General features: G+C 48.5%; 11 protein-coding genes across 12 annotated transcripts; 4 read left to right on the top strand and 7 right to left on the bottom strand.

Annotated features, from left to right (window-relative positions):
- Window positions 1-2,362, bottom strand: ONS95_001653 (uncharacterized protein). Its single transcript, XM_058494859.1, has one exon. It carries the CDS (start codon window positions 1,469-1,471, stop codon window positions 143-145), a length of 1,329 nt encoding a protein of 442 aa, XP_058355166.1. The 5' UTR covers window positions 1,472-2,362; the 3' UTR covers window positions 1-142.
- ONS95_001652 (uncharacterized protein) lies at window positions 2,363-6,002 on the top strand. The gene is made up of 5 exons (XM_058494858.1): window positions 2,363-2,854; window positions 2,905-2,967; window positions 3,028-3,410; window positions 3,474-4,146; window positions 4,194-6,002. Exons 1-5 carry the CDS (start codon window positions 2,713-2,715, stop codon window positions 4,913-4,915), a joined length of 1,983 nt encoding a protein of 660 aa, XP_058355165.1. The 5' UTR covers window positions 2,363-2,712; the 3' UTR covers window positions 4,916-6,002.
- RAC1 (Rho GTPase protein rac1) lies at window positions 6,003-7,722 on the bottom strand. 2 transcript variants are annotated; one of them, XM_058494857.1, is made up of 5 exons: window positions 7,488-7,722; window positions 7,377-7,435; window positions 7,148-7,328; window positions 6,861-7,093; window positions 6,003-6,720 (listed from the first exon to the last, which is right to left on the bottom strand). In XM_058494857.1, exons 3-5 carry the CDS (start codon window positions 7,301-7,303, stop codon window positions 6,657-6,659), a joined length of 453 nt encoding a protein of 150 aa, XP_058355164.1. In that variant the 5' UTR covers window positions 7,304-7,328; window positions 7,377-7,435; window positions 7,488-7,722; the 3' UTR covers window positions 6,003-6,656. The 2 variants fall into 2 exon arrangements, with proteins under 2 accessions (XP_058355164.1, XP_058355163.1); XM_058494856.1 differs by having other exon boundaries at window positions 7,377-7,520; window positions 7,595-7,722.
- Window positions 7,723-10,310: 2,588 nt separating this feature from the next.
- On the bottom strand, window positions 10,311-11,514 carry ONS95_001650 (uncharacterized protein). Its single transcript, XM_058494855.1, has 4 exons — window positions 11,378-11,514; window positions 11,212-11,322; window positions 10,887-11,094; window positions 10,311-10,754 (listed from the first exon to the last, which is right to left on the bottom strand). The coding sequence occupies exons 1-4, from the start codon at window positions 11,437-11,439 to the stop codon at window positions 10,665-10,667; spliced, it is 471 nt and encodes a 156-aa protein (XP_058355162.1). The 5' UTR covers window positions 11,440-11,514; the 3' UTR covers window positions 10,311-10,664.
- Window positions 11,515-11,818: 304 nt separating this feature from the next.
- Window positions 11,819-14,039, top strand: ONS95_001649 (uncharacterized protein; the record flags this gene model as incomplete). The annotated part of the gene is made up of 2 exons (XM_058494854.1): window positions 11,819-12,697; window positions 12,780-14,039. 2 exons carry the CDS (start codon window positions 11,819-11,821, stop codon window positions 14,037-14,039), a joined length of 2,139 nt encoding a protein of 712 aa, XP_058355161.1.
- Window positions 14,040-15,010: 971 nt separating this feature from the next.
- ONS95_001648 (uncharacterized protein) lies at window positions 15,011-16,048 on the bottom strand (the record flags this gene model as incomplete). Its single annotated transcript, XM_058494853.1, has 3 exons — window positions 15,011-15,485; window positions 15,540-15,850; window positions 15,902-16,048. 3 exons carry the CDS (start codon window positions 16,046-16,048, stop codon window positions 15,011-15,013), a joined length of 933 nt encoding a protein of 310 aa, XP_058355160.1.
- A 996-nt stretch (window positions 16,049-17,044) lies between these two features.
- ONS95_001647 (uncharacterized protein) lies at window positions 17,045-17,828 on the bottom strand (the record flags this gene model as incomplete). Its single annotated transcript, XM_058494852.1, has 3 exons — window positions 17,045-17,539; window positions 17,607-17,698; window positions 17,753-17,828. The coding sequence occupies 3 exons, from the start codon at window positions 17,826-17,828 to the stop codon at window positions 17,045-17,047; spliced, it is 663 nt and encodes a 220-aa protein (XP_058355159.1).
- A 523-nt stretch (window positions 17,829-18,351) lies between these two features.
- On the bottom strand, window positions 18,352-19,321 carry ONS95_001646 (uncharacterized protein; the record flags this gene model as incomplete). Its single annotated transcript, XM_058494851.1, has 4 exons — window positions 18,352-18,533; window positions 18,585-18,736; window positions 18,784-18,961; window positions 19,009-19,321. 4 exons carry the CDS (start codon window positions 19,319-19,321, stop codon window positions 18,352-18,354), a joined length of 825 nt encoding a protein of 274 aa, XP_058355158.1.
- A 301-nt stretch (window positions 19,322-19,622) lies between these two features.
- Window positions 19,623-21,383, top strand: ONS95_001645 (uncharacterized protein; the record flags this gene model as incomplete). The annotated part of the gene is made up of 3 exons (XM_058494850.1): window positions 19,623-20,515; window positions 20,563-21,183; window positions 21,236-21,383. 3 exons carry the CDS (start codon window positions 19,623-19,625, stop codon window positions 21,381-21,383), a joined length of 1,662 nt encoding a protein of 553 aa, XP_058355157.1.
- On the bottom strand, window positions 20,581-22,846 carry SHY1 (surf-like protein). The gene is made up of 4 exons (XM_058494849.1): window positions 22,303-22,846; window positions 21,716-22,228; window positions 21,556-21,661; window positions 20,581-21,508 (listed from the first exon to the last, which is right to left on the bottom strand). Exons 1-4 carry the CDS (start codon window positions 22,541-22,543, stop codon window positions 21,406-21,408), a joined length of 963 nt encoding a protein of 320 aa, XP_058355156.1. The 5' UTR covers window positions 22,544-22,846; the 3' UTR covers window positions 20,581-21,405.
- On the top strand, window positions 22,628-24,980 carry ONS95_001643 (uncharacterized protein). The gene is made up of 4 exons (XM_058494848.1): window positions 22,628-22,930; window positions 23,001-23,053; window positions 23,115-23,233; window positions 23,529-24,980. The coding sequence occupies exons 1-4, from the start codon at window positions 22,852-22,854 to the stop codon at window positions 24,820-24,822; spliced, it is 1,545 nt and encodes a 514-aa protein (XP_058355155.1). The 5' UTR covers window positions 22,628-22,851; the 3' UTR covers window positions 24,823-24,980.
- The last annotated feature ends 1,285 nt before the right edge of the window (window positions 24,981-26,265 follow it).

Below are 26,265 nucleotides of genomic sequence, written 5' to 3'. Positions count from 1 at the left end.
GTTGTGTCAAAAGGATGGAGGGAAGTCCCCATACTAGGATTGCTCATTGCTTGCGTGCTCACTAAGCAGACTCATTGAAACAGGACATATATCCAGACAATTCCATTACCACGTCTTAGGAGCAACATAGCCAAAACATAATCTAGAAAAGACTCATACCGAGCGTCCTCCTCTCCGACGGAACCATCTGACTCATCTTCGCCTCCTCCTTTGTTTTAATATTAATATATTTCTCCACAACCTCTGGTCCAATCGCCTCCTTCAAAACCTCATCGGCATTCAAACTCTCAATGGCCTCCTTCAAGCTTCTCGGCTGACGATCTACAACACCCATCTCTTCTGCCTCTTTGTCATCCAGAGGAGCCGCAAACATGATTTTCGTAGCATTCTTCATCTTCAATTCCTTTCCATTATCAACAGCTGTCAGACCAGCTGTGATAATAGCCATCAGTGCTAAGTACACGTTGGCGGTCGCATCTGGTCCTCTGAGCTCCCAGTGTCCGGAGCGAATCTTCCTGATCGATGCGGTTTTGTTTTCTACGCCCCAGGTGATGCGCTCACCTGGCCGGAGACGAGAATTGCTATCGTAGTTGGGCTGGTAAAAAGCTGTCAATGCTCGCCAGCTCGCCAGCATACCAGCTAAGAAAGAGTCCTCCCTCTCTTTCTGCGAGATAGATATGTGGTAGTGCGATCCGACAATGGAGTGTTTCTCGAACGGTTTCGGAAACATAGTGGCGCGCAAACCATGTTGAGCACAAATAGCTCGGATAGTTTCGTGACAGAAGTACATGGCGTCTGCTGACTGCAGCGGAGGAAGCGGTTCTGTGGAAATCTCATAGCAGCCTGAGTCGCCTTCAGAATGGAATTGCCGGACTTTGATACCAGCATGCTGAAAAGCCTCTACTATCTCTTCGATGATGGGAATGTATTTGTTCCTCAAACTGGAGGCCGAGTAGACGTTGGGGACTGTCTTGACAGGCTGAGAAACCCCATTGAGCTCCTCGATGACAAAGAATTCAAGTTCCATACCGACGAGGAGATCGATATCGTGATTTGCCTTCGCAATCTGTGTTATATCGCTAAGTCGGCTACGGGGACATCTGCGGAATGCCTTTCCTTCTTCTTGCTCTCCTTCTTCCACAAAGCACATTACTGAAGCCGTGTTAGGATGGTAAGAGTTGATCCTGATGCTCGACCAATCCGGCCACATCTGATCGATACCAGACTGAATTTCCTCGATGAGTAAAGTTCCGTCGAGAAGGCATGCAGTGAGGATAGGACTAGGGGTGCTAAGCTTTTGGCCTTTCTGATCAAGACTAAGAACGAATGACTTGGTCAAGACCCGAACCATGACGACCCCGGAGTAGTCTACCCATTGAAAGCGTATAAATTCAACTTTGGGATTGTTGGCAAGGAAGCTTCTGAGGACATCGGATTCCACGGCCGCAACATCAGTTCTTGCATCGCCCATGATAAGTGACTAGACTTTCGAAAGTGGAGAAATAAAGATCCAACTGTAAGGAGAAGCTTAAGACTAAAAAAGCCATAACGATACTGGTAAGTCACTGGGATTTTAAGACAATTCAATCGATTGTTTGCCTTGCTCATCTCACGTCAGACAGCATGCCCGTTGTCGCCGAGAACAGAACTCATACCTATTCTACACAAGCCCTCGTGTGAGACCGATACACATACCAGGCCGACTAGCCTAAATTTGGCCATTGAGATCATGGCGATTGTGTAGGCTATCAGTATAGGGCCGTTTTGCACAGGCTGTCCATCCATAATTGACGTAGCGAAGTAAGCATCACTGATGCTTGGACACGACGAACGACGACGACGACGTACCAGTAGGGAGACGAATACTGGAAAAGAGAATGTATATTCGCCTTACTACGGGATCGTATTTGTGAGTTCTTAAAAATAAGTCTTGGAATAGCGTTCTCGATTGTTATAACCGGCGCAAGTGGGACACCTGAGGGATGAGCTGGATGACCAGCTACACCATATCATGTCAGCATTGCAGCAAGCTGCACCAGTACCTACGTGGGTTGGTAGATCTGCACTTCTACCATCGGCAGCTGGACCAGATTTCCATGCTAGCCAGCTCGCACTTCAGAACAACAAAGCCTGAGAAACAGACGAGGACGGAGCACGCGCGTTGGGACGAGGCAGGGCGGCTGCATTCCAAGATACCTAGTCTTATAGGTAGACGGCGAATATAGAACTCGTGACTCATGAGGACGATTGACAAAGGTAAATCTCAAACACTCAAGAAGGCTCTCTTGATTGCGTGGTGTTGTAGAGCTGTCCACTGTTTGCTGTTTGTGAAGATGGACGTTGCAATTCAGTGGTCGGAAGCAAAACAGTACAGCGTACCTAGGCTCGCTAGGTAGGTAGGGACACTGTTGGACACAGTGTGGCTGGAAACAGGTGGCTTGGCAACGCGGGGGGTTATCGCCGACCTTATCTCCACCGCCTATCTGATTACTATCGCATCCGCATCATAGCATCATCCACAGCTGCATCACCCACCCCACCCACCATCCACAACTGCGACTTCATGAACTTCCCACAAGGACAATTCCGCTGCGTCTGATGCATCAGCGAGCCGGTCAATAGCTCGGTTGCCGTACTGCAACTTTATATCCATATTATATATACCATCCTTAAGCTCCCTCGACAGCGCAAGAACAAAGTGACGCAAGAGATATGGATCACCAAGCAGGTGCCAGGGAGGAAGAGGTAGATGACCTCGCCAACAATGCTTTCATCGAAAGCTTACTCGCTGAGGTCGCAAATGCGGGACCTGCAATGCCAGACGCGCCGGCAGAGGAAGGCGACTTCGAAGGCAGTAAGCTTGTCCTCCTACGAGGAACTTTGCGGCTGACATCCCATGTTTAGATATTCAGGTGGAAATCCAGGAAGAAGCCGACGATGGTACCGCAGCCGCAAACACCCAAATTAGTGAGCCACACATACTCAACTTTATTCTTCAGAACCTGCTGCTCATATTGGGATTCACAGTCATTGGCCAAAGGCGACTTATACAACTCATACAAAACTCGGGCATCGAAAGACTTATCCGCTTAGGAGCAGGGCCATACGATGACGATTCTTTGGATGACGAAGATGACGATGATTACCAGGAGGAGGAGGACTTTGCTCCTAGGTGGAGAAGATATAGGCGCCGCAGACCAGACCCAAATCGATTCCCAAAAGTGCCTTCTGATGAGGGAACAGAGTTGATGAACTCGGGTGTATTCGGATCTAGTGAGGCATATACCGTTACGTCAAATGATAGAGGTAGTATGGGAAAGAAAAAGAAGCTGGCAATGAGAATCTTGGACAGAGAACTGGCTATTGAGAGTCCTGCCAAACAGAAGCTCAACCAGAGACTCATGGCCCAGGTACGGCTGGCATAAGCTCTAATTAGCAAATCTCTAATTAGCATGCCTCTAATATTTTAATAGGGAATGATACCTGCTTCGAATGCCGATATGATCATTCACTACGACGATCCCGTTTATTCTGGGCAGTTCTCGGACGACGGAAACTTCTTCTTCTCAGCCAACAAAGACTACCGAGTACGAATGTACGATACCTCGAACCCGTACAAGTGGCGATACTACAAGACAGTGAACTACCCATTCGGACAATGGACTCTTACAGATGCGTCGCTTAGCCCGGATAACAAGTATCTGGCGTATACCTCTATTGTTAGTCAGGTCTGCCTGGCTCCGACAGACGCAAATGACACTGGGGATCCATATGTTTTGGATCTTGCAGGAGATCAGGCCGGCCAACCTCAAGCCCATGGATTCCATATGAGACGTCGCGGATTTGGGATCTGGTCTGTTCGGTACTCTGGCGATGGGCGAAATTTGGTCGCTGGAACCACTGGAGGCTCTATTGTCGTTTATGATATCGAAGCGAGGAGGGTCAAACATAGAATATATGGCCACACAGATGATGTCAACGCGGTTTGCTTTGCAGACAAGTCGTCACCACATCTACTTTATTCTGGTTCTGACGATACCACACTCAAAGTCTGGGATACCCGGAGTATGGGGGACAACCGAGCAGCAGGAGCTTTCATTGGACATATCGAGGGTCTAACATACATCGACAGCAAAGGAGATGGCCGTACGTGTAACAGTCTCCCTCGGAATTCCAAAAACTAATATCTACAGGGTACATCCTCAGCAACGGCAAAGACCAAAGTATGAAGCTGTGGGATCTCCGCATGGTCATGCCCTCCGGCGACTTTGAACGCATTCAGCCAACTCGACGAGTAGCACGAGAAGAGCGCTTCGACTACCGCTGGGGCAATTACGACAATGACGACTGGTATCGTGACGAGCACGACAACTCCGTCGTCACATTCCGCGGACATAAAGTCCTACGCACTCTCATCCGCTGCCACTTTTCACCCCCAGCGAGCACGAATTCTCGGTACGTGTTTTCCGGCAGCGAAGACGGGAAAGTCTACATCTGGAATCTTGATGCCAGCTTGGCAGGGACAATCGACGTCAAAGCTGCTACAAAGGATAGCCGACCTCGATGGAGCGGTCGTATCTGGGACGACGATGAAGATGAGGACGGCCCCATTCCATGGCGTACATGTGTGCGCGATGCTTCATGGCATCCCAATGCGCCAATGATTGTTGCATCCGCCTGGAACGGATACGGCATGCAGAATGGCACTTGTACGGTGCATTCCTGGAATGATGGTGCTGAGGACGATGAAGCAGAACCAAAGATGGGTTTAAGGGTAAATCAAAGATTGGAATATGATGCAGCGTATTACGATGAGACGCCCCGGCCGAGACGGAGCCGTGCTGCTAGGCAGGCTAGGCTGAGGACCTTGGGTTTGAGGAATGTTGGACTTGATGACGATGAAGATGATGTGTAGATAGGCTCGGCTGGGGGTTGAGGTGCCGGGTGAGAGCAACTTAACGTTATCACCAGACAGAGGACGCCATCCAAGTGGCTTGAGTATATGGTTTATTGCTGAAAACGCTGAAGGACGTTGACATGCATCACAGGATCTTATTTACAGCGTTTTGCTGCAACTGTACATCATCCAGAGCGGAGTAGAGGAAGAGGCGTACTTGGCTGGCTTACTGGGCAGAGAATCATTCTCATGCTCGGAATCTTTGTACATTCCATTGAATCTTTACGCAGCATCCTCAGGCTAAACAGTTCCAAAGACTGGCTGACTGCAGCCGACATGATACTCTGAGATTGACAGATTCTTTCGTCTGCACATCATTGCGCAGGTATTCTCTGATACTGTTTGCAGTACTGGAATGACATTAAACAGCCAAAAGATATGAGGAAGTGGCGTAACTTGACAGAAGTTGAGACGAGGATTCAGATTGGCGGGGTATTGTATATATCTCTTCGCAGTTAGCTTGGTGCAGATGACAAAGTACGCAAGCTGCCTATGAACTGCAGGAGGAGAGTGAGGTAAGTGGAAGGAGAGGACGGAAAGGGATATAAACGGGAAGGGGACGAAGGGGAGAGAAGAAATCGGAAAGGGGCATGTTGGGAGCACCCGCTCAAGCTGGCTAGACTAAATGGCTTCAGAGGGTAATGGCAGAACACAAATTTGTGCATTTGATTGCAAGACGCTTTTGTCGAGACCTGTATGCCATATATGGGATTTTCCCCTCCCCGACATGAGGATGGAAGTACATAGACAGGGGTAAGATTCCATTTACCTATAGATCAGATCAGTAATATTGCCGGGTTACGTGACTGAAGACTTCAGACTTCAATGGGAAGCGAAGAGCCAAAGACAAATTTAAGTTTTACTTATGACGTCTAAAGATGCCCGCGGACTAGAGATTCTTCAATAAAGCGATACTTTGGAAATAGAGAAGAGACGAGAATAGACTGGTAATGGATCAGTCAAAAATCTCACCTCACCCATCCATCTCAAAATGTTGGATGCTGCAAGCACTTAGTAGAAAGAGAGAGTTGCACAAGAGAGAAGTACTTCATTATCTACAGGTATAGGACGGGCATGCATTCTTTCGCGTTTGTTTGCTTATAGTCAAAGGTATCAATCAATCAATCAGTCAGTCAATCATGTCATATCCATCCATCTGTCCATCCATGCTCGCACACCGTCCGTTCCACAGCTCTCCTCATAGCATACCAATTCCCTTCACATAGTTATCAATCCATCCATCCACTTGTCTGATATTCTTCCGATGCAAGATAGAAACAAAACTGACCATTCTCATCCTAGCTCCATCCGTACTCGTCCCATCCAGTCCTTAGCTTTCGTCCGCATTTCTCTCTGGAGAATAGCCGGAAGAAAGAAAACGCAAATGATTGATTACCCACAGCGAAGAAAAACAAGGCAACTGACTCCTCAATAACAAACACAAGAAGAGAGAAACTATGCCCGCTGAGAAACTCAAGAAAGACTATGTAGAAGTCGAAGGAGTTCGCACCCGCTAAGAACCAAGTTTCCTGTATGAAAAAGCTTTGTGCTTCCCCTCTCTAAAGGATGGAAGAGAAAAGGGATTTTCGACAGCTTTAGTTTTTCTCAATCTCGTCTCAAAAAACGAACAATGAACTCAATAGCTTGTTGGTGTCTTGATTTATGCCCTGTATGTCGTCGAAAGTCATCTTGAAATCCTCTATAGAATTGTGCACTTTGACTTTGACTTCTTGGTCGGCTGGGGTCGCGGGCTCAAGACGGCTCTGTGGTAAGAAGTCAACTTGTGATTCGAGGCATGTGAAAGACAAAACAGAGGAACTTGAAAGTTGCGAACGCATGAACGCTCGCTGATGCGTAGACAACTATGGCCCGGCCGAAATTACTCCGATATATATCAACGTACCGGATGGCTTCATCAAAGACACTCTTCAGATTTCTTTGCGTCAAGGCAGAGCACTCCAAGTACTTGTGGGCATGAATCTCTTTTGCGATGACCAATGCCTGGTCATACGAAACTGGCTCCATGCGCTTCTGTCTCAAGCTCTCAAGCGTAGCGGGATCCTCTCTCAAGTCGAGCTTCGTACCAACGAGGATAATGGGGACAGAGGGGGCGTGGTGATCGATCTCGGGGAACCACTGTTGTTAAGTTAGCATGTGCGCTTTGAGAAAGGAATCCATGGTCCTGCCAACCTTTGCGCGAACGTTGTCAAATGATGGTGGAGATACGATTGAGAAACAGATGAGGAAGACATCGGTTTGAGGGTAGGAGAGTGGTCGGAGTCGATCATAATCTTCTTGTCCAGCAGTATCCCAAAGTCCCAAGCTAATCGGCTTGCCATCTACCATCACACTGGCGGAGTAGTTATCGAACCTGATTATGATCAGCGCCGTTATATCCAGGGTTGTCTTCTGAACCTACACTGTGGGAATGTACTCGCCGGGGAAGGCATTGGTGGTATAGGAAATTAGCAGACATGTCTTCAAGCGTATCAGTACTTGCGGATCTGCTTCGATAATAGAATAGAAATACCTTGCCAACAGCACCATCACCAGTAACAACACACTAGAAGAGAATATCAGGTCAGCCTCGGGACGCCTAGGGTTATTTTGATCATGGCGCAAATAGGAAAGTCTAACCTTGAGAGATTGTGTTCCTGGAGCCGCCATGTTTGATATGTGAAAGGTTTGATGAATGGACGCAACGGTCGGTTGTGAATGCTATTAGGATCCTGAAGGTGTTTGTTGATTGAGAAGGGGCTGCGTCTGCATGAAGGTCAGATCTTTTGACACAACGGAAGCTGGTCCTCCCGCAACGTCTGGGCGTGTAGGTTCACCAAGTGAGGTAAGGTAATGTGAAGCAAGGCTATTATGAACGTACCTCCAAGTACAGATCAACTACGTTGTCTTTGGTTGTGCAGAGCAGTGTAGTTGGATAGTTGAAAGGCGTGGATTGTATATTCGAGATCCAAGCTACGAGGAATTTCAAAGTTTCGAAGTTTCGAGGTTTGGAGGCTATGCGAGGAATTCGATCTAGCGACGTGTATGTTCAAATTCGAAGAGCCCTGCTGGAGCTGGTGGAGCTGGGATTGCTTTGGTCTGGTTTGGTTTTGGATTGCAGATTGGCGGAGGGAGGGACGGTAAGGGGGTGAAAGGTGAACACTGAACAGGCAGAAGTGGCGGAGAGAAGCTTGGAAAGGTGAGGTCCGTCGGCAAGCAGGGTTGGCAGATTGGCAGGTTGGCACAGTGGATAATTTAGGTTGGCTGTTGTCAGGATATCGATTGTGCGAGAGGACGTGAAGTCGGGATCAAAGGTAGAGAAGAGAATGAGTGGTTGACTCCGAGTCTAGTAGTGTGCAGTGTAGTGTAGTAAGTGGTTAGTGTAGTGCAGCACAGCGCAGCGCAGAGTGGTGTGCGAGGCCAAAGCACCTGCAGCGCGGTATGGTGGTCCCGGTCCCGTCAGGTCAATCCAAGTCGAGTCCAGTCAAGTCCAGTCAAGTCCAGTCAAGTCCAGTCAACCGACCAACCAGCCTCTCGAGCACCGCGCTGCTCTCGCTGTCTGCTCTACGCTCCGGCAGCGTCTTGACTCCTAACGAGTATCAAGCGGCACTGGGGCGGACGATGCGCTGCCCGTGATGCACTGCACTTGATGCAGATCTGTAACAACCACGCCTGCCCTGTATGTATGGAACATCCGAGGAAGCTTGTGAGGGAGCGCGTGCTGGGATGGGATGGCTCGGATCAGGCGCTTATGTTTCTCGTGGACTGGCTATTGGGGATGTGCCTCGAGCAGTCGAAGTGGCTGATTCGATGCGTGTTCTTCGTGTGGTCGGTCGTTTGGCCGCCGGCGAGGATATTGTATTGGCAGCAAGTAAGAGCAAGGCAGTTTCTCTGTCGGCGTCTGCAAGGCAAGGCAATGCAATGCAAGCAGGGTAAAGTCAAGTATAGGCGCGACGGGGTCGAATGGGGCTTTGGACACAATCCGATGATGGATTGACAGCGACCACTCGTTCAAAGAGACACCGACCAGCAGCCCTGACAGGATCAGAGTAAGAGGAGAGGCACAAATCTGGTCACACAATGTGCATAGAGTGGTTTGTATGGTAAGGCAGGAGATGAACAGGAGTCAGGTTGGCGGGAAGCTCAACTTCAAGTCACCGCGAATGGACTGGGGTTATGATCAACAGAGGGCGCTAGAGGCGGAGAGAGAATTGTTGTGTTGTGCATGGCTCTATTATTGTAGCTGGGGAAGCAACGGGGGAAGTGATGACTACCTAGATGACGAGAATGAGGGCCAGAGGGCTTTCGAAAAGCACGCCGCCTGCAACGACCTCAAGCTGCCATGGAGCTGGCGCGGGAGGCTGGAGCTTCGATGGTTTGTTTCGTTCCAGCCGTTCTTTGTCCCCTCCCATGCCCTCTCTCCTTTGCCTCTTGTCCCGAACCGTAGACTCCTTCCGTGGAAGGGTGCATTAAGGAAGTATCTCGGGCATTATTCGTATGAGTTCCTAGCCACGGGAACTACCTAGGTACAGATCTACCAAACCAATGGCCATTATACCTCCGTAGGTCATTAGAGACATATTTGTTGATGACATTCTTATCAAGTCCCAACTTGGTGAATGTTAATATAAGAAAAGGCCTTTGCTGCTTCCTCTCTCTTTCTCATTCCTTTTCCACAGCTTCGAGAGCAGATAAAGTCCGAGGAAATAACACTGCAAAGCGCTTTCAGGGGCTTAGGTAAAGTTTCAGCACGATAACGATAAGGGCGATAAGGAGGCCGACCCTCACAAGAGTTCAGGTGAAGGCTTCGAGGCTCGCCAATTATCAATTGCCTATTCGATTCCATGACATCTTTCTCCTTTCTTGTGTCATACTGATGCTTCGCTCTTCATCAGTTGTTCTCGGGTAATTCAATGCATGACGAGACCTTTCTTGACAGGGTCAGAGAACCCGACAAGTCCAGGAAACAGAGCAGCCCCATTTCAGGGGTTGTCCGAGCACAGCTGGACCACAATACCTTTAGCTCCACAGTGAGGCTAAGCGAGGGCCGTTTACCTGCAATGTCAACACACAAACAGGTACGGCTCTAAAGCACCTCGTTGCTATTCGTGACCGGCCAGGAAGTAGCGTCATTTGGTTTTGTGCCTGTAAATGGATGAATCTTCATTGCGATCTTGCAATAATCAACAGAAAGCACGAATAAACGCACTTTCAGGAACACCCAGTTTGGGTGTGATATTTAGAATAAGCTGGAGCTGTAGAAGAATAGCTGGCTGTTCACAGGGTTTATTACCGATGTACGAATCTACACCATGTTCTAATCATGAATGAATTTGTTGATTCCTTGGGTTTCGTTGCAATGTCTAGCTCCGCAGGAAATGGTCCAAGATGAATGGCCTCCGGCAACATCAGGATGTCGACACTCGTGTCACCCCAATTCAATCGACTGGTATAACAATATTCACGACAAACTAAATGGTGGTTGGATGGAGCGTTGGAGTATCAGTTTTGTTAAGAAACGCATTGCCACAGTTCTTCATCTGTTCAGCTCCTGGGCCCCTCAAGACCGCTGTAGAGTGAACAAATATTTACCAGCGGAAACTTCTCTCAGGACGCGATTTTACCCGAAGATACAATTTTTTTCATTCTCGAACGCTTGTCCCATAGACTTCCGAACTCTGTTTCCGCCGTTTTCTTACTCTCTCTCTCTCTATTGCAGCTTCTTCCACGGTACCACAGGCTGGCGATCCGGACCAAAAAGACCAAGGAGATAGCCAGTACGGACAGAGAAAAGGAAGACCTACACGAAAACTCATCAGCATATGTAGGAAACTTGAGGACCAGACATGAGACACAAATGAACGGCTGGAAGCAGCCATGGCTGCAGGACCAGATGCACGATAAGTAACTGCAAGGTCTAGGAAAGTCTTACAGTTACACCAATATTCCCCCAGGTCATAGCATTCCAATTCGCAACATCCATAAGGTGCTCATGCGGCATGACATAGCATGTAATACCAACATGAGAGATATCAGCAAGCCAGAGTGCAACTACGTAATTCCGCACGACGGCTGCTTCGGTTGTGGTATACAGTACAGCAATGCCAACCATGGCAAGCAGGAGATAGATGTTACCAAGTCTTGGTACGCATTAGCCAAGTATTTAGATAGAAGTCTGGTCATTGTATCGGTATGCAGAGAAGAACAACGGTAAAGGTAGCAGAGAAGTAAGCGCTCTGATAAAGCTAATTACTTACTGGTACGCAACCATGCTGGTATTTGCGTCAAGAGGGATATTGGGCGACTTTGGAATCTGTTCAGACACAAAATATGATGCCGAGACAAACGGGGCTGCACAGCCTGCGATACTATGTAAAAGTCAACATACAAGTACGGGACATTCAAAGCGGGGGTAGGCTTTACAGTGAGATTGGCTCAAAGACGGTCATCACGAAGCGTGGGATCGGTGGGAGAATTGAAGACATGATCGAGGCTCCTTATAACTATCTCTTTGTCTTGGAATAGATTGGACTTGGAATGCTCACTTGCTGAGAGTGCTGTTTATCTTGTAAGTAAAGTGGTGCAATTGATGAAGTCCAAGTCAACAGCCTCACCGGGCCGATGATCTTCCGGGTACCCTTGCTTGCGAGCTCTGGCTCGAACCTCCTCTGGTAGTCTAACTTCGCTGTCTCCAAAATGATCAGACCGAAACACCAGAAATCATAAAGAGTACAGCACGGATTGTATTACCAATCGCAATTCTTAATACCGGAGTGGAAATGTACTCGAATATCTGGTGTTGGCATCTGACACTCCTAATGTTCTTCACTATGCATCACTCTGCCAGTGCTAGCCTCGTCGACCATGAGTTCCGATACGATTGAGCCTGCTCTCCTTGCGAGATCATTCCATGATGATACCTACGACCAGATAATCGAAGCCTCTGCCTTGGGCTCCGGACAGCTGCCACCTCTACGAGAGGTTGTTGGTCACGATGTCCCAAGTCGTCGGAACGACACTTCAAAACACAACGAACAGTCCACGGCGAGCTCGTTCTCTTCACAAAACAATGGTCTGAGTGGGCCAACAAGTAGCCAGGAAATTTTGCACTTGGGCAGTGGCACACAGCAAGTTCATGGGATTAGCAGTACAAACCGAGCTTTGGGTGACTCCTCTCCGCAGTCCTTACGGAAGATATTGGGCAAGGATACAGATACCACGGTTGGCAGGTCCTCAAAGAAGAGACCCAACGCCGAACCTGCGAAAGATGATTTTGTGCAGCTTCCACAGCCACCCAAGAAACAAAAGACTGCCACACAGATTGTGCCTCCCATCATCAGCGGTCTTCACGATATCCCCGCCGCCACGGTTCCATATAAGTTTCCCAGGATCGAGTCTGGCGCATTTCATGATAGCAACGGTAGAAACAGCTTAAACACCGGTCTTCCGCCTACAATCATACCTGCGCCTCAGAATGACTCTAATGTCGGAATTGTTGTGTCTACCATTGAATCGCAGGAACCAATTGCACAGGAGGCTAAGAGGAAGAGGAAGGTCAACGGACAAAGAAGGAAATGGGGAAAAGAGGAGACAGAATGGGTGATACAGGGTGCTCACAGGCATGGAGTCGGTAGCTGGACTGATGTTCTGAATGATCCGGAATATCCTTTCGTGAATAGGACAGCTGGTGATTTAAAAGACCGTTTCCGAACTGTTTGTCCCAGTGGAGTGCTTAGAGACCTAGTAAGTTCCGCAAGTCTCTTTTATTACAAAATATGTCAATAAGTATCCCAAGCCTGGTTGACACATGCTAATTGCCATGAAGGAACGTCGATCACTTACTCCTAGTGGTCCAGAACAAGAAAACCCGGTCAGCAAATCGCTCAAGTTTCGCGGTCATCGAAAAAACGTAGTTGACCTTAATCAACTCGGGATCGAAACTCCGTTCAAGAAATCAGACCGACGTGATAGAAGAATGTTCACCGAAGAAGAAGATCGTGAAATTCTCAGGGCACACAGTATATACGGCACTCAGTGGGCACGAATAAGTCGGGATTCGCAATTCAGCTTTCAAGAAAGAACTTCGACGGATCTCCGAGACAGGTTTCGGAACATTAGGAAAAGTAGGGAAAAAGCTAGTCCACCACGACAATCGTCGAGAAAGACTCTAGAGAAACCATGCAGTGGCGAAACATTGTCAGGTGGACACCCATCATCAAGCTTGGCCATACCGAACCAGGAACCTCTGGCTCTGCAATCTTCAACACTCAATTCAGGGGAGCCACGCATTCCGGAGGCTCTATCTAGGCACCCCTCGTCTTCGGATCTTCATTCTCAGAGTCAAGGGGTTCTGAAGCCAATGGAACCTTGGACGAAGGAGACGACCCAGGAGTTCCGCAACAGAGAAGGCATATTGAATGCAAATATCTCCTCTGTAGACACCTTGCAAGCTCAAGGAACCTCGAACAAAGCGAACGAACCGTGGATGAAAGAGTCGACCTCAAGCAGTCGCAGCAAGTACGATCTCTCAAACGGATACCACCCAGCATCAGACCTTGACCTCCGTGCCATATCCCTCAGCAAAACAGACGAGACCTGGGCAAAAGACTCTCAAGTCCCAGCAACAACCCACCAGCCCTCTGGTATCAGCATTCAAGAGATCATCTCTACCGAGCAACAAGACCCCCGAACAAGCCTCTTCACTTTCTCTGAGACTAGCAACCCCTACCCCGAGCATCCCCTCGAGACATCCGAGTCCCTTCCTTACACCCAAGGTCTTGACTGGAACTCCAACATGTCGATCCCAACCCTCATTAACGACGTAGACCCCAGCCGTCTCACCAACAGCAGTGGCTACGGTGAGATGGACGTCCAGCGTATCCTACAAAATGGCTGGGAGGGTGATATGGCCGATTCGAGTGTGCAGGGTCTGAGCGGCAAGGGGAAGCCGAGCTTCACAGACATTAATAGTATCTTGTCAACTAATGACGAGCCGACCATGGGGAGTCAGCAGCCAAGTTTCTTTACGAACTTGCTGAATGCTGATGGGCCGTTGGCATTGGATGACCAACCTGTGTGGTCGTAGCGATCTAGAGGGGAGTGTGCTATAATTACTAACAAGATTATGCTCTTTAGAATTGTACCTAGTGAGGTACCAGTCTTCCGGACGAGGAGCAACACTGGCGCCCTCTTATATGTAGTTCTAATTTTGTTCCTATTTCATTTGTTGGCGTTCCGTATTGGTGGTTGAGATTCAGATGAGCATGAGATATCCCAGGAGAAAAGCATCATAGAAGGACGGTCGGAGTATAGCTTGTCGTTGATGTCCATTTTTTTTGCTTTGGTATTTGTGCTATGCACGAGTGATATTCTGTACCTTTGTGTGTAGGGATTCTGTTGCACAGCATGGCATTCGTCACACTATGGGCGTATTTCTTTCGAAGAACTCCTTTATAAAGCGCAATGAGATTTAGTGGGGTGGACTAAGTTCTATCCTCCCTGTTTACCTAAAAACTACCCATTCAATTCTCGCTTAATAATTCAAAAGCCTTCAAGTGTCATTGAATCTGCATTGAATCAATTTCATCTCCACTTCTCTGCCATTGCATGAAACTCAACCTCACTCTATTGGCTTCACACCTTCTAGCATACATCTACAAGTGTAGGCTTCACAAGATCAACGGATCTGCCCCAGTCTCATCAGTTGAGTGTGAATCACACAAGACTGTACCATGCCAGGGTTCTTTGGAAGAAGTGGAACTGCATGTAATCATGGAGACGAGGATCACAGAAGCCAGTTAAGACAAAAATAGGTTGCTTCTATTGGTATGTCTCCGCTGCATAAACTCCAACGTTTTGTTGGTGAGATATCGCTATGGATGTAAGTACGCTCTGCCATGAGAGGCTCCTTTTATTCCCCATAATAATACATTTCCTCCCCATGCTAACAAAAACAGTCCACATCATTTCAGGCTAGTTAGCCTCTGATACCTGGTAATGCAGTCTCTGACCAGTTGGATGGCCTTTAAAGCATTTCACTGGCCACGAAAACTATTTTCATGCCTGCCTGGCGGTCAACCTCATTGGCTGGCAGGACAGCAATTCCTGGAGGTGGAACTGGGACCTCTCTGCGATCAAAAGTCCTTCTCCATCCATAACTCCGATGTTTATTAGCTTCTTTGCAGATCCGTCTGATACTTCTATCCGAACGACGACGCTTCGCCACCCTTTGACAGACAGGTCCACAGAACCCTCTCTGTCAATTAGCGAGTCAGCATAGTTTCTCACAATCAGGCAGATGGTGAGTCCCACCATTTGCATGTGTATATATGGCTGCATTTCCTCGGGGAATGGATAAGGTACAGGTGGTCGCTGGCGAAAAGCGGTAAAGTGGTCTGGGTTCCGAAAGACATGCTCACCAACGCGAAACCAGGTGAAACAAGCTTTGCAGATCCGCTCATTGTCGCGAGATATGTTGAACCCATAGACAGCATTTCGGGGAATGTCGTTGTCATCTTCTGCACATCTTCGTCTAGTACTTGGTGAGCAGACCATGGTCAGGATAGCATGGAGGTGAAATAGTTACAGTGTAAAGTTCTGCGAAGGAGGTGGTTTCACAGTCGATTGCATGAACCTCGAGACATCCGTGATATGAAATCCAGCAGGACTACGACGCAGAAACAAGCGGGTCGCACCATCGAGCCCATCGCCATTATTTGGTGCGTTGCCAGCCATTTGGGTGTTTGCAACGGATCCATTCGCTGCTGGAGGTTGAGCATTGGTACCAGTCGCAACTTGTACAGAAGATGCTCCATTCGCTGTTGGCGATGTACTGTCAACATTGTTCAACGTGGTGGCAGTGACTTGCGCAGCAGCCTGTGGAATTGGCGTGGAAGGCTGTTCAAGAGTCAGTCAATTCATTGAATCATTGTTGAGAACATCTCTTACATTCATCGTTGACGGCCCTGGTGGTGGCTGGGATTGTGCGTTGTCGGCTGGCTGAGGCGTACTACCACTATCTGAGCCTGGAAGCTCCTGCTGTGTGCTTGGCTTTCGGAACTTCTCCTTCAACTTCTGGAAGGGCGAATTTGCCATGTTGAAGCGACCTCCACAGAGTATCTCCTGTGATTATATGGGAGAGGGCTTTGGAAGTTGACTGGGTGAAGGATTGACGAGATAGCAAAGTTGTGCTGCTTGACTGTGATGGAAGCAATTAGAGTGTGCACTTTGTGACTAAAGCCGTCTAATGCTGATGGAGAGAGGAGAACGAACTGGGGAGTGCCCGAGAGTATTGCCTTCTTCTGTTTGCGATGGGCCAGTGATTGAGCGACTGTCAGTGTTATTAAGAGTAGTGATGAACGATGGATGATGATGTTGACGGTGATGAGCGATGGATTATGATGATGATGATGGTTGATGAAGAAGAATGGAAGGAGAGAGTCGGGGAAAAGAAGGTAGAACAAGGCAATGAAGCTAGGCTGTGTGGGGGGCAGGACCGATGGATGTCGATGTCGATATCGATGCTGCACTTCAGATTAAGGTACACACCTCAACTACCTAGGTAGAGACTTCGAGAGGAAGTGACAACCAGCACCCAAGTCCATGATGTAGCTACTGGACTCCCTTGTCTCGCCCACCATTAAGACAAGACATGGCAAGACCAAGACCAAGACCAAGACCAAGACCATCTTCACCTCCTGTAGAGCATCTCAACAGATCCAGTGAAATGTAGCCTTTGATCAAAATCCTAACATTAGTCTAGTCTAAGCGACTAGGTGTTGCGCCCGATACATGAGCTTCAATTAAAGCTGCTAAACTTCCAAAAACATCCTCGCACACATACCAAATGAAGCTCAAGCCCGGTCTCCAAGAGTGACACGGAAGAGACAACTAGTACAAAATGAAATACAAAAGTACCAATAGTCACCGGGTCTTCAATCCTACACCAACGACCCCAGAGAAGAGACATCTAATCCAGCATCCCTGAATGATGTCCAAGTCAACATTGACTCCAAAATTTGCCAAGACTCCCGGCTGTTCTCATGGAAGAAGAAGCTCAAAAGTGTGGTAGGGCCCGCATGAGCACATGGCTCAGACCATAAGATGAATGACCGTCATTGTGAACACAATGGGAAGAAAGAGCGTAGGTGGGAAGGGCGAGGCCCCACCTGTGTATAGCTGCGGAACAGCAGCAGTGGTAGAGACTCGTACGGCGTTGTAGGCTGGCTCAGTTGGCGTGGCGGATGTGATTGCTGGGGAGGTAACGGAGTTGAGAGGAAAAAAAGGGAACAGCGTCGAGGTAGGATTTGGGGAGTATGGGCCGGCGACACTGTCCGTGGGGTAATTTGCACTCTGCAGAGGGAATGTGGCACTTTCGGTCGGATATCCTACGGCAGATCCAGATCCAGCCAATTTCTCCCCAGAAGCGTATTCTGCTTCTCGACGGCGTAGAGCATCGCGATCAGGAATGGGTGGATTAGCGAAGAAGACTTCATTGTTCGTTCCGAGGCATTGTGCAATGGCGTGATGGAGAGCAGAGCCGAAGTGAGCAGTATCGCATTGCGAGTAAATGCATTGGAAGACGGACTAGCAGGTACTTAGCAAGGGATCATGACTTTATGCTGGACCAAGAAGTGGTAAAAAGAGCACCCACGTTCTGATAATTTGGATCACTGCAGAGACAAGCATGATCCTCCAAGCATCTGCTGACATATCTCGTATTTTCCCAGCACCGTAAAGCACATTCTGGACGGCCTATAAGTAAGCACTGGGCATTGAAACATACGATAGAGTACATACCTGGTTTCGAAGGATCGTTCTGACCTACAGTCCATTCCAACATAGCCATCAAAGGCAAGAATTTGAGTCCGCGCATCCTGGCAGACGTTCTGCAATGTGGAAAGAAGGTGATCTGGATGCCAGGCTCCGAAATGGCTGAATGACTGAACGAAGGACGCGGAGGAAGCTCAACTGGAAGTGTGTCGTGGAGAGGCGTCTGGCTGGTGGGAAGGAAAGTTCAAGAGCAACAAGCGATGAGCGAAAGACTTGCAAGTATAGTGACAGGAATTTCAATTGAGATCAAAGATGAATGGACGAGCGTTGTGAGCGAGTGTGCTAATGAGAGGTCTTGATTGAGGAAGAGAAGCAAAGTAGAGATCAGTACACCACTGGTGTTTTGAAGGCTCCTGCTTCTCACTCATCCCGGAACAGGCAGGGAAGCAGTTACGATGCAATGGTTGTAGATGTAAACACAAGTAGAAGCGCTGTCCGTTGTGGTTGTAACTCGCGACTGCCAAATAATTATCCGCCCATCCTCACCGCAGCTTTGCGGTGTCATATGCCTGGACCACATATTTTTAAGGCTGGGAGATCACTTAGTGATTAATCTCAATTGAATTCTAGTAGAATAGCAACTGAATGCCTCCGTCCTTGGCTCCATACTTATCCATGAACTCTTTCTGGAGTAACCAAACAGTCAGTGGCACTTGAGTCTCCTTCATCTCCAGTATTCCCCTCTTCTTTACGTCGATGTGTGAAGTATCGATGACTATCCTCTCTAATCGATCCACTTGCAATGCGCCTGTGACGCCAATTAGCTGAGTCTTGTCCCGCGTATGAAAGGATGTTCTACCATCATCCATCAAGTCCTTCAGCCGCGTAGGCGTTCCAACTGCAATTCCTGTTCTTGTAGACTTCAGAAACTTTATGGAGTCTTGGATCTTGATGTGCTTTGCAAATAATTTTGCAACTGTTGCATCCTTCGTCTGGAATTTTCGCATCTCCCTTCAATTTTGGTCAGAATAGACCGTACAACAACCTGGACTCCTTACCTTGCAATCTCCGCCGCTCTCAATCCTGCTCCGGCAACTATTATTGTGTGAGGTGCACCATTCTTCTTAGACGCCGACCAAAGTTTCGTGGAGTTTCCTGCGAACTTCTCCAAGAAACCGGGGAGATTATCAAGTGTTCTAGGCTTTGACCAAGAAGTCGTATCTTCAATTGCAGTCGCTAGAAGTAATTAGACCAGAGGTTCATCAATTGGTACATGCTCATACCTGGGAGGTATTTATCTTCAAGCTCTATCGTTGACAATTCGCTCTCGTGCTTCCTCGTCCGCTGTGCCACATAGTCTGCCAACAATTGACTGTCCATGTTTGAAAATGCCTTGTTGATTCCAGCCTCCAGATCCAACTCATCCTCCTCAATTGCCTTTGCCTTCTTGCTCTTTGCTTTTTTCGCAGCCTTCTTTGCACCTTGCTCTACTTCCCCGCGCTTTCGTTTCTTTGAAGAATCTGTGGTGGTAGCTGGCTCGGGTGAGGCGCTCATCCGCTCAAGGAGAGGCTCTTGTAGGTCATCGTCAATAGACATTGTGCTTGCAGGAGTTTTGGTATCGTGAAGTGATCTGAATGCTAGGTACTATCAATAATAACTGAAGCCAAATGCGTGGAACAAGAATAAATTATTGAAGCCATTCCTCTTCAAGTGATCTGCAAGCGGTGAAGCTAGCGTATAACCTTAAATCTGGACGCGATCTTGGAGAAGCCGACGCGTTATCGAAGTGCTGAATCATTGAATGCCAACATCGACTTCGAAGATACTTGTCCGAGCACTGAATCAATGATACCACGGTGATACTGAATAGTGCGCAACTTGGTTCTTCAATTCCACCATGTCGGCGAGGCGAGCAAGCCGCGAAAGACAAGCGCTGAACCCCGCACCGAACCAAAACAATGAGGGCAATGCATCTGGACAACCACGAATTACTCCTCGGAACTCTGATGTCGACGAGGTAATCGCAGCAGCAGCTGCCAAAGAAACTCCATGGAGGACTTTACATCAACTTGCGAACATCCCGAAACCTATAACTCCCATGCGCCGAGCATCAAGTGCAGGCCCTCCTTCAACACATCGGTCAGCAAGACGAACTCCCGCGGGGCAAGCTAGGACACCAGGTGCTGCGAATCGATTGAATGGGTCGGCGAGAAGGGCAGTTGCTGTAACTCCCCATGGAAGAGCTGCACAGCGAGAGTTGGATCTTCGAAGAGGCCTTACACCCGGGAAAGATAGGAGGAAAAGCGGTCTCCAACAAAGAGAAACACCGCGAGATATCTTACGGCAATTGAGTAGAGTACTGGCGCCGAAGACTCAGCCTACTGCGCCCACACCGCAAGGCCAGAATGTTGCTACTTCTAGAAGACCTGGGGCGGATGAGGATGAATTGGAGGATGGAAGAGCTCTCGTCAGACCGAGATTCTCTCTCCCGATGGGAGATTATGACGAGGAAGACGAGGATGACAGTCTGTTATTGCCACCACGCTCTGCTGGTTTGGAAGATGAGAACTTCACTGTGCAGTCAGTTGAGTTACCAAGAAGAGCAATAAGCGAGCAGCCACCAGGCCGGCTATCCAGAGGAAGTTTTGGCAGCGTACGGATGAGTGATGTGTTTGCAGATCTGAATGATGTGGGAATTAATGGAGGGGATGTTTACGATTCTAGCTATTTGGCAGAACGTACATTTGGAGACTTGGATTTCCCGGTAGGAGAAGATCCTGGATTAGAAGGGTATGTCCCACTGTCAATCCACATAGCAGCGGCTAACTGAGTATTAGTGACAACACCGAGACTTTGAGACGGATTGAACTAGGAGATGGACGCCTGTCATTGGCATCTCGTCGAGAAAGTGACATAAGACCAGCAGCGATACCAGCGGATGATACAGAGACTACTTTCGTCTTCAATGTACCGCCAAGAGAAGTCTCCGAAGAGCCAATATTCGATGACGGCCAGAACGATGGCCCAGAAGAGGAAGAGCTCGAAGAGGATCATGAGAGCGAAGTTGACTTAGAACAGATGAGCGGGCTGGATGCCGAGGATCAAGAAGAGAGCATGCTGGAGGTGCAAGGAGATATCAGCATGGTCGACACTACGATGCAAGACGCAGAAAGTTCCGGTATTGCGCAGGCCAAAGTGGTAAAGAAGAAAAAGGTCAAGTTATCGAAGCATGGCATACCATACCCTTCACTTCCAGCGGGAGTAGTGAAGAAGCTAGCAACAACATTTGCCCGGACTTCTGGAAACAGCAAGGCGAAGATCAATAAGGAGACTTTAGATGCTATTATGCAAGCCTCGGATTGGTTCTTTGAACAGGTCAGTGATGACTTGGGGGCATATGCAAAGCATGCGGGTAGGAAAACCATCGACGAGAGTGACATTCTCGCAATCATGGCTCGGTAAGTGTTTCTGAAACACCAGTTCTGATCAAGATCTAACATACAAGTAAAGACAACGCCAAACAAATGCAACCACAACTCCATTTTCACTTGCCCAGAAAAATCTCCCTAGAGAGCTTTTACAAGAATTGCGAATGGTGCCACCTTCGAAACTGAAGAAGGGGCGACAACTAGATAAGGTAGACGAGGAAGAGGAATGAGTGGATATGACGATTTCATGATTTACGACCACTCCTTGTTTTGGCGTACACGGCGGGCGATATCCTGAGGAGGCTTCTTCACAACCATCCACAACATGACGGATGTTGCAGCAGCGAGGGCATACCTGGTAATGGTTAGATGTATGGTTTGGCGTTTGGGAAGGGAGCTTACCATGTAAATATATACTGTGTATGATTATTCCTGAGATTGACCTCAGCCGGTCTGCCAATTGGAATGCCACGGGCTTCTCTGTCCCATGACTTCAGTAGATCAGATTCTAGCAAGCGTTAGCTTCAGTCCATCTTCATTTCGATTTGATCATAAAATATACCCATAGTCTCCTCAACCCAAACGGCCTGACTCCCTGTCAAGCCCGCCATCTGCACCACATCCGGGAAATAAAACTCCCCCTTCTCGGGCTTATTGTCCGGCGTGAAAAAGTTCTTCTTCCACGGCTCCCTCAGCAGTCCCTCCACCGTAACAACCCCCTTCGGTAACCCGTCTGGCCTCTTCTCCTGCGCCTTCAACTTTCTGGGTATCCAGCCCCGATTGACCAGCACTGTCGTCCCGTCCCCTCTCCTCTCCAGCGGCGTGACAACAAGATATCCATCTGTACCGTCGTGCATACGCGGCCCGATCAGCATTTCTTGATCATGTCTGAAAATACCAGTGGCGTATATGCGCCTGTAGTCGAAGTCGTGGATGGCATTCGGGTCGATTTGCGGCGGGAGGGGAAGAGGGTCGCGGACGAGGCGGTCCTCGAACTTGGCGATCAGTTTAGATTTCCAGTCCAGTCTTTGGACTTGCCATGTTCCCATTGCGAAGGCAGTGATGGGTATTAGAGCTGTCAAAAGTTGCCATATTAGCTCAGGTCTAGGATTGGATTGCTTGGAATTGAGGGGAGCCGGGGACGCGAACCGAGTATTATAAGGCCCGGGCCATGTCTCTTGCCTGAGCGTACGAGATTGGGAGGATTGTCTACTATGGACATGAAATCAGGACTATCTGCTGGTTGAGCTTTCGCTCGCGGGGTGCTTCGCGAGATGTGCCGGCATGCTGGACAGCTCTGAATGATCGATGGCCGTAAATTCCTTGAAACACTAGAAGAATAGGACTTCAAGCTCCGGCTCTGCCGTAAAAAGGTGCTTGAAGCATTCATCGTTCCTGTTATTGCTGTAAAGTTGAGCAACAAAGTATCTCAACCTCAATGGAGCTCCTGCATGACTTTCCTCGCTCTTGGCAGCGGCCAATTCGCGTGGAGCAAACACGGCAAACAGCCGTCCTTGCCTTGCCAAGGAATCCCGCCCCGAGGCAGCTTACCTACTCGTACAGTGCCTCGAGTGCGAAGGGTACGCCTCGCTTCGCTACCTACAAAGTCGGCCGAATTCCTTACAGTTTGTCAACCTCCTCGCATTCTCAACACAACACGAGACTTCTTGAAGATTTCGAAGCACAAACATACTCGAGATGTTTTACGAAAGAGATCTACAGAGTGGCATTGGCCTGGCGATGCAAGAGGCTAAGCTAGTGGGATGTTTTGTCACAGGTGAGGATGCACAACCCCACCACGCTTGCTCATTCCCAGGAGTTCGGTACTGAGTGGCATATGACTTCAGATGATGGCGAAGAGTCTCAACTTTGGGAGAATGAGTTTCTGCAGGATGCTTCTGTAAGTTTCCTTATCGTGCGGGTTTATCTCATGTGAGAATCGCTTTCTGATGTCTGGATAGTTGAAAGACTTGTTGGCGGAGCAAACTGTCCTCTTGCGCTTAGTGGCTGGCTCAGAAGAGGCTGGATTTCTGGCTGCTATCTATCCTCTGCCTAAGACGCCAACATTCGTTCTCATCAAGTAAGTTTGGTACGATTTCTTCTTTTGAATTCTCTTGCGTGTTCGTCTGGGGATTAGTTCTTGTCTTTCATATTCTATTTACTGTTTGGCTACTTTGTTTGTCCTTAAGCGTGCGAATGTTATCTTCAACTGCTCAGAAGTACACTTACATCATGGGCATAAAATTGGAGACAGCTGGAAAAACTTATAGAAAATAAAAATGTCCTGGCATTTTTCGTCATCAGCGCTCGGTTTTATAGCTTTGTCTCTCAGACTATGTTAGTCAAGTAAGCATATATTGAACATGTCGATCTAGGAATGGAGAACTCAAGGAATACATCGCATCAGGCGTCAGTAAAGAAGACTTTATCAAGCGCCTGATCGTCGTCCTAGAATCACGCGGCCCTGCTCCAGCATCATCCAACATATCCACCCCATCAACCACCTCCCAGAACACCCCCGCATCCACGGAGTCGCAAACCCCAGCAGCTGGCCCGTCCTCATCATCTCCGACCAACCCTACCACTCAAACCTCCAGGATCGAACAACAAACAGCCAACATAGCCGCCACTCTAGCCGAACGCTCCCGCCGTCTTGAAGCACAGAAGCGCTCTCTTGAGGCTGCTGAGAAAGCCAAGAAGGCCGCTGATGCCAAAGCTAAGAAGGAAGCTGCCGAAGCAGGAAATCCAAAGGCGGCCAGCGAGCAAAAATACGCCAAGCTGCAGGCACAGCGTCAAAAGGAAGCTCGTGAAGAGAAGGCCCGCATCTTGAAGCGTGTCGAGGACGACAAGGCTGAGAGACGGGAAAAAGAAGCTCAGCGTAAAAGAGAAGCTCTCGCTAAGCTAGAGGGAGAAAGGGAGGCCGATAAAGTAGTTGCAGAGAGTAGTGCATCGGCCTTGCCTGCGAGAGGAGGCGCAAACGCCAAAGAGTGCGCAGTACAGGTTAGATTGTTTGATGGCTCAACCATTCGCTCGAGATTTCCGTCAACGGGAAGTTTGTTGAAGGACGTTCGGCCTTGGGTTGATGAGAAGCAAGAAGGTGGTACACCTTACAACTTCAAGCAAGTCCTCAGCCCTCTGCCTAACAAGAATATCGAGATGTCGGAGGAGGAGCACACTTTTACTGCTCTCGGACTCACGCCCAGCGCGACGTTAATCCTTGTTCCGGTTGCGGACTACACGTCTGCTTATGAGGGTGGTGGTGGCATTGTCTCTCGTGCTGCGTCTGGCGGTTTCGCATTGATCTCCTCAAGTGTCGGTTTGGTCACTGGTGCTCTTGGAAGCTTGCTTGGAGGAAGTACTGCTCCAGCTCCAGCTCCCTCGCAAGCAACTTCATCTGGCCCTGCTCCCCCATCGACAGCTATCAATGTTCGGACGCTGAGAGATCAGAGACAAGAGTCGAAGAAGGAAGACCAGCAATTCTACAATGGTAACGCGGTATGCTCATCCTTCCTCCCCGACCCTCTTGTACTAGTCATCACAATGCTAACGCTATGTAGACGAACTTTCAACCCCGAAGGGATGATGACGGCAACAAGGAAGATTGAAACTGAGGCAGTGAGAGATATACGATGTATTATTAGCACGGGATCAGTCGGCTTGCTGCATTGAGCTGGCGTTTTGAGGATAGTAGGGCATCTCAGGCAGGCGTCCTGAATAGATCTTCAGCTGAGTAGGCAGCTTCCAATACTGGTCATGATAATGCTTTCAACTACAGTATTATTGGTAGCGGTATACAAACGAAATGAGATTTCAATGATTTCTCCGCTTCCACACTCGTTCACCGTACACATACCTCCCTTATCCTGACTGGATTGCGATTATCATCTGCTAACCAACGAAGTCTCCCGTCAGACATGACTGAGCAAAAAGTTGCTCGTCTCTATGCCAAGTGGTTAACGAGTGTTTCGTCTAGTCGTGTCTAAACTATTCCGGAGAGTTGATGGAGATTTGTACATCGCAACTTTGCACCTGGCACCTGCGCTTAGGCTCGGAACAATCACTGGGGATGTATTCCTGACATTAACGAAGTTCACACGATTTGGCTGGGTTTTCCAGGAGAGTCTTTCACCAAGCCAGCAGGGCGATTGCTTGACCTTGGCATTGGAAAGCAGGCTGCTCAATCATGGTTTCACATGGCATACGCACTGGCGATCGGCAAACATCTTGAAAGTGACGTTGAACACAGGAATTCTACATGTGGAGGTCAATGTAATCGCTGGTTTTCCCAGAAGAAGTCAGGTCTGGAAAATCTCACACTGCATCATGCAAGAATCAATAATTAAATGGTACTCGCAGAACTAAGCTAACAATAACTGGGCACAAAGCACAAACAACCGAGTGGCTCGCTTGGACGGAACGGCTCGAATTGCCGTTATCAACAACATCACCAGTCGTGAGTGAATTCATCTAACTCCAATGCCGTTAGGATGTTTACCGACTTACTCTGCAGACTTCTCTGAGTGGATGGCAGGCGAGACTTTTGAATAGCTGTCTGAAGCGCAATCCGTAGCATAAAATATTGAACAATAGCGTGAAGATATGTTGGGTTGTAGCTGATGTATTGTAAACCACATTTCCTTTCAATGTTACAACGAAATCGATGGGGTGTCGGAGGAAGTTTGGAGTAGGCGTTGCCGGGCCGGGCCTAGGGTCCGTTTGCGGGGAAATGCACGTACAATACTAGCGCACCAATCACCAAGAAGCTATTCAGGTGATATCGTCTATGCTTCTTCCTTCCATTGACAACTAACCCTTGTACCCCCTCTTTCTGTAATATCCGAGATCAAGTATCACAATCAGCTACAAATTCAGGGCCGAATACTATGGATGACTGGAAATACTTCCCGAGAATGTCAGGAACTGACAGCAAGCTGCCAGGCTCGGAAGTGCTGTCAAGTGAGCATTGAGATGTTTCGAAGATTCTAGCAGACCCCCCTGATACTTGTACAGAGATTGAGCATTGACTTGATCAAGATGTGTATTGAACAATAACCCACAATTACGAAAACTTTGCCAGTAACAGTTTGGCTGGAGAGCTCGGTAGGAGATTCT

The sequence above is a fragment of the Cadophora gregata genome (genome assembly GCF_030347475.1).
Source record: "Cadophora gregata isolate MNR1 chromosome Unknown scaffold_10, whole genome shotgun sequence".
Classification (NCBI taxonomy): Eukaryota; Fungi; Ascomycota; class Leotiomycetes; order Helotiales; family Ploettnerulaceae; genus Cadophora; species Cadophora gregata.
The sequence above is the reverse complement of the archived record's forward strand: the minus strand, read 5'-3'. Positions and strand labels throughout refer to the sequence as shown.